Source organism: Mya arenaria, chromosome 10, assembly GCF_026914265.1.
Source record: "Mya arenaria isolate MELC-2E11 chromosome 10, ASM2691426v1".
NCBI lineage: Eukaryota > Metazoa > Mollusca > Bivalvia > Myida > Myidae > Mya > Mya arenaria.
The window spans coordinates 68,764,397-68,770,949 of record NC_069131.1 but is presented as its reverse complement, the minus strand read 5'-3'; the positions used below and the strand labels follow the sequence as shown (position 1 = coordinate 68,770,949).

Sequence of the window (6,553 nt, the reverse complement as noted above, 5' to 3'; positions counted from 1 at the left end):
ACTCTTGTCAGTGGTGTGGTGAATCCATCCTTATGGTGGCGACGATCCAGTAAGCAATGTTCTATGATATTTAGAAATTATTTAAGACAAATAATAATAAGAGGTAACACTAGTTCTCCAGACAAGGTGTGCCTCATGGGTCATTTTTTTAAATAAAACACACACTTTATATAAACTTAACCATACGATTTGTTTTACCTAAGCGCGGCTTGATTTCAAGTACATGTCTGGCATTTTCCGATAGTTCATACCACTCACGCCTGGAAAATTTGGTATATCGAGTGTTTATCTACTGGACATTAATTCTTGATTTTCGGTAGCTCGGCAAATGGAATGTAAATTGAGTAAAGTAGTTTACGATCGGATTACTTTGATCTTGCAAAAGTGAATGCCGATTTTTAGACAAAGGTATGGAACTTATGAACTTGTATTTCAATCTAAAACGAAAACAAGAAAAACGTTTATGCATGGCATCAAGTCGGCGCAATGAAATTAGAAGAAAAACGTGCAGGCAGATAACCAAAAATGGTAATTATTTCAATGATAATAATTTTTGTTTATATTGGGTGTACATATGCTCGAAGGGCATTATTTATACACCAAGAGGGAATTATCTGGAGTTCATTCTTTCGAATGACAAAACAAACAATTATGCTCAAGGTTAATTTTTCTAAACTCGGCATTTTTGCTGTCACCAAAGGAGATTACTGCGTAGGAGGTTTACAAACATAAAGGATATTGTAATCGTACCGTGTAACCTTCATCTATTTGGGCGTAAGTTGATATCAATTGGAACACCTCGGCCTGTATCTATCTCGGAGATGGCCGAGTTGTTATGATTGAGTTAGTATTAAAAATCAAAATTTTCAAAATGATAAGCAGGGCTATTAAAATTTAAGGTTTCATTGTCAATTAAAGTGTAAAGTTTTATAAAGTATACTAAACTTCATATTTTATCATGCAACATGGAAACTATTGAAAGCATTGTTCTGCAATTTATGAATTAGTCCCTAAGTTGGAATATTTCTAAAGTAATATCAAATATAGACGGCGCCCATCTAGCGGTTGAATTTTATACAGTTCTACTGAGTAGTTGACCGGCAGTATCATGACATTATTATATTGAGTTATATGGGTTTTTATTCTTTATTAAGCAAATAGCAATAATGATATTTCAGCCTATCATACACTATATAACCTAAGATATACGATGAAAAATCGAACATGAACTTGAATGTCTTGGTGATCATTTAATATAAGTTCACGACCAAAAATGGCACAATCAAAACAACTTTACACCTTGGTATTCCTCCCTCTCCCTACAGTAATCTTCAGTATTTTAGTGTTGTTGTTGCTGTTGTTGTTTTTGATGATGTTATTGTTTTAACTTTTTGGTAGCTGTAATCGTGTATTAGATGCAACTTGTTATTTCGTCAAGCATTACATGATAATACCTGGAAATTATATAAACAGTGATAAAAATAGTAATTAAAACTTGCTTTCTGTTATTTTGAGATGTAGAAAATGCCTCCCTAATATTGCCAACACCTACAACTTATATGTTGTAAACACCTGGAGGTAAGGTATCGACTGTGAAAGCATGTTTCTCTAAGTATAATTCCCAGATGTTTTATCAATAAACCCAACGATATTGGAGAATCATGAAAACAGTTTACTGCAGGTGTTAACGTTAATCCATACACAATGTAATCTTATACTTCAAATATTCAGCCAAACAAAGTGCAAAACATAATTCATGCATTTCCATATAGCTTTATTCTTGTTATTTTGTTCAGTTGGGTTCATTAAAACAATTATGCTGAATTTTATACTTTGAATTATTGTACTTAACTATGTGCTTTTCAACAGCTCTTAAGTTCATACATCAACAATATAGACAAACAACAGTATAATCAATGAGCCAAATGTAAGGTTGCAGTCCACTGTATTTCAGACAGTGTGGGCGAGACTATCCGGCCGACACGGTTATTCTCCACCAATTTCCTCGAGGACCTTTCGCCCCGAGTATGTCCCCCTTTTGTATCAAGATAGAAACGTATCTGAGGATGGCAAAAATACCGTACCAGGTAAGCAATACGATGTCCAATGCACAATTAAGCGGGTAATTTCATCGAGCCATTGCAAATTATGTCCGAAATGAAAAGCATTTCAGTATTGCTAAAATTATGCTATTATTATTATTCGTATATATTACCGATACAACATTACAGAACATGTTATGTAGTATTTTATTCTTTATTTCAACAGACATTTTACATGATATGACTTATTTGGAATAACTCAAGGCCAAACAATTTTGTTTGTTAAACCGTTTTAGATATAATTGTTACGTTTCTCCTGATAATATAGTTTTATCGTCTCTTATTGTTCTCGTGTATTAACATGAAGCCATACATATTATACAAACACTTCAAATCGCAAGAACAACACAATGGTTTGACTACAAGTTATCATAAATAAGTTTCAGCGCTTCACAGTCGTCATTGTGACGTAAATGTCATTTAAGATTAAATGTATGTGGATAATGTGCACTAAAAACTATTATATTTATACATTCAACTATCATCCCAGACCTATTAGTGCTTGAAGCTTATAACCAATAGAAGAGCTTGGTTACTTTTATATACCTATGGCCTTTAGCTAAAACCATATTGTTTTCATCATTTGCTTTTTTTTCTATTCCGAATAAGAATTTGTTTATTAAAAGGATGAAATGTGCGAGCTCTTCAAAAAATGAAGCGTTCATTACGGTAACTAAGACATTTTATAAATAAGTATTCTTGATCTTCTGTTTCTTCTCAATAATCACAATTAGGACTATCACGGCTTGAATGTATATGAAGATGAGCATTTAAATTGCAGCTAGCGATTTCTATTCTTACATTATGGACACAGGACATTCTGCCTCCCGCAAAATAATACAATACCTGACTTTTGTGACCTTTTCGACAAATTTTGAGAAATCAGTCGTATGCTTCAATATCATGCTGTTGCATATTAAAAATAAGATCTTTATGTCACAGTCTGTCAAAAGCTTTCGAAATATCACAGATAACTATGCATGTTGGTTTCTTCTCATCAAATGCCTTAAACATACCAATTAACTGATAAAGAGTGTAATGACCAGGCAAAACAAACAGATTGTAACCTGTTTAATATCAAGTTTATGAACAAAACAGATCAGACATGATTGTTTACATATTTAAAGACTGTACGTTTGATTACGTTCTTAGACAGCTTTTTAGTGAAAGTGGTTTCACATATCCAAAACTTACAAGATGTATATTCCAATATGTAATTCAAACCACAACGGATCTCATTTAATGATAAAACATACTGTCAGTTATTATCTCTGTTATGAAGTACTTACTAAACCAAAAGCAGGTTACCGGAGCCCATTTATTCCATTATCCTAGGATAAGTTTTATACTTTTATATATTCAAAAATGTATACCACTCTCCATGAAACTCAATCGCTTCTTTTTTATATTTATAAAACGACTTCGACACTGATGCTTAATGGCTATCAAAGGCAAGGTTGTGTTTAATATTTTCCCATCATGAATTTACACGAAATACATATCGCAAAGTAATTAGTCAGTATTCCACTCCAGTGCATTACGGCCGTATTCAACTCTGCTGACGTCATGTCATGTACGTATTATTGGGCGTTGTTAAAATGACATCATAAAACAAAATAGTGCGTCATTAATTTGAGATTATCAAGAAAATACATGTCTTTAATGTGATTTAACCATAACCAGAAATGCATATAATAAAAGATTATTAGCACTGCGTTTTGGTCCTGAATGTCGTACTCGACTCTCTAGAAATCCGAATCTGCAAACTTCCAAACGATATTGATGCGAAAAGCTACAGAAACAAGCTCAGTAGCAAAAAGTTTAAAAATAAACCCGGTTTAATTGCAATGGGCTAACGCCAAAGACATATAACATAAAATCACAAACAAGAAACATGAAAGAACAGCACAAAACTTCACAAGCAGCACAATGCATACATACTATATACTAAAAAAATAGGTATGTTTATCAAGGATTGTTAGGAACCGCCTTGGAACGGTCAGTAAAATGTAAACCAGTTTAAGTGATCGGTGTTTCAGGCGTCATAATAGGATTATTTAAATACATTAAATGAATGTCGATATAAAATCGATGATTCATGCTGATTAATACTTACAACCTCAAGAGTGTTCATAGTTACAAAATGGGGCCAAAGGGAAGTCCCCATGGATCGAGTACAACGGTGAGACACTTGGAGATAGCAAGTTGATTATGTCCTACATGGTTGAGAAATGTGGGATAAACCTCAGTATGGGCCTAACAGAGGAACAGAGGGCCATAGGCCGGGCCTTCCAGACTCTCGTCGATGAACGCATGTATTGGTAAGCACTAAATCAATACTTATTACGTTACGTGTTTCTGTTGACTGTATAATACTTGATAAACATAATTATGTCAAATCATCTATGCGATACAAATTGATACCATGAAAGTTACAAATAGTGAAATCATCTTATACACACGTTGTTAAAATGCTCAAGGCAAGCCCTCAGAAAACACTGAACGAAAGGCACAAATAAACAAATACCACACACAGACAGAACACGCATTGAAATATTTTTATCAATGAAAAAATGAGATTACCGCTATAACTGTAAGTGAAACTTGCTTTCACTGGAACTCGAGTTTACTGGGGGTTTAAACTAGATGATATAATCATAACCTCTCAGTGTCACTCTTCACCTTATTGAATGCAGAAAAGCGTTAGAATTTATCATGTTCTATCCTGTTTCCAAACACCGTTATTAACTTTAATAAAATTAAATAAGTTTGAAAGTCGACACACTCTAATATTGTTCCAGAGAGATTTGTTTAAGTACATTTTTTGTGTTTCATAGTGTAAATTATTGCAGGCTAGTTTTGTTAGAAAGATGGGTGTTTCACAAATCAGAGATGCCTGGCACTCTCACCAAACTTCCAGCCATTTTAGTATGGCATATCAGCCGGAAAACTAAAAATATGGCGTATGCACAGGGACTTGGCAGACATACGCAATTCGAAGTCGAAACATTGCTTGAGAACGATTTGAAAGCATTATCGGATTTTTTAGGTAAAAATAATAATGTTTACAGATCAGAAACATGGTTAGTGAAATGTATAAAGCAGGGGTGTGTCAAAACACACAGTGTCCAAAAAAAAAAGGAAGATATTTTTGCATTTTGTCAAAATAAGGTTGTTTATATGTTTAATTTGGCTAGTTTGTATAAAATATATTTTTGTTGATATGAGATTCATTATAAACACTTAAAATGGCGGATTTGATCCTAATCAAAGATTTCAAAACTAAAGTATTGCGCTAATTGTATGTAATTGGTCAGTAGTTGCTGTTGATTTATTATACGACCAAGAACCAGCCTGTAATTAATTGATTATGGTTCGCCGTTACATTGCAAAACAAAACGAGGTGTTTAAATGAAGTACAACATCGTCTTAACGTATTTTAAATGGCCACCATGACTTTCGAATGCATCTGATAATATGGCATACTGTTCATTTTATCATTGTGACATTTGTCATATATTTAAGTGACAAGAAATATTTATTCGGCGAAGAGCCTAGAGAGGTCGATTGCGCGATGTTTGGGCAGCTGTGTCTTGTCCGTTATCATGTGCCAAACAGTGTCAAAGCAAGAACACATTTACAAGGTACATTAAAGTTTAAATAAATGTCGGAATCTAAAGAAGGGTTATAGTTAGAAATGTTTCGAAATGTATAATTTCATAGAAAAATGAGGGCTTTATTGCTCTATATCAAGTCCTTTGACATGTGCCGAATAGTGTGTAATGTAAGCAAGGGCGTATTATTAAGGTGCTACTGTATTCATTGAATTCATTTGAAAAGTAATACTAAAATATGATGGTTGATTTATCAAATGATGTTACTAGTAAGTGAATCCTTAACACTGATATATATTTGCTAATTACGGTATCTGATACACAAATATGTGAAATGTGGATGCCGTTTGAATCCATATTATTTTGGAATCAAATGGAAAGGATTTGTTTGCAGTGAAAGTTAATACAATTGTTCTTATCGGACATTCTTAAACATACAAATGAGCTTCTTATTTTTTCTTTGGCCTTCAAGATTGCAATGTATGTCAGTTTACGTCCCATTTCAGTTTACATAAAGAACAAGTTTACAAACTTCATCTATAAATGTATTTTCGGTCAATTAGTTAGCAATCAAGTACGTTTCAAATGATAACACATTGGATAAAACAACAACAAAATAAACCTGCGTACCTTCCCACAACTAAAACTGTGAAAAGTAAAACGTATAAGAAACACATTGATCATTGTGGTCTTGTATTTTATTTTTTGCAGAATCCCTACCGAATCTCACGGCTTATATGAACAGAATGATTGAGAAATTTTGGCCGGATTGGGAGGAATGTACAACAAATGGATTTGCAAAAGCGGCAACAAAATAGAGAAACACTAAAATCTGAA

At 33.4% G+C, this 6,553-nt stretch overlaps 1 protein-coding gene across 1 annotated transcript; it reads left to right on the top strand.

The window, feature by feature from the left end:
- Window positions 1–292: 292 nt before the first annotated feature.
- Window positions 293–4,860, top strand: LOC128205880 (failed axon connections homolog). Its single transcript, XM_052907917.1, has 3 exons — window positions 293–408; window positions 1,955–2,087; window positions 4,239–4,860. The coding sequence occupies exons 1-3, from the start codon at window positions 389–391 to the stop codon at window positions 4,425–4,427; spliced, it is 342 nt and encodes a 113-aa protein (XP_052763877.1). The 5' UTR covers window positions 293–388; the 3' UTR covers window positions 4,428–4,860.
- Window positions 4,861–6,553: the final 1,693 nt, after the last annotated feature.

Coding starts and splice junctions, on each gene's coding strand:
- LOC128205880 (XM_052907917.1), top strand. CDS start 389: ATGCCGATTTTTAGACAAAG. Junction 409..1,954: donor ATGCCGATTTTTAGACAAAG/GTATGGAACTTA, acceptor ACTGTATTTCAG/ACAGTGTGGGCGAGACTATC. Junction 2,088..4,238: donor TGGCAAAAATACCGTACCAG/GTAAGCAATACG, acceptor GAGTGTTCATAG/TTACAAAATGGGGCCAAAGG.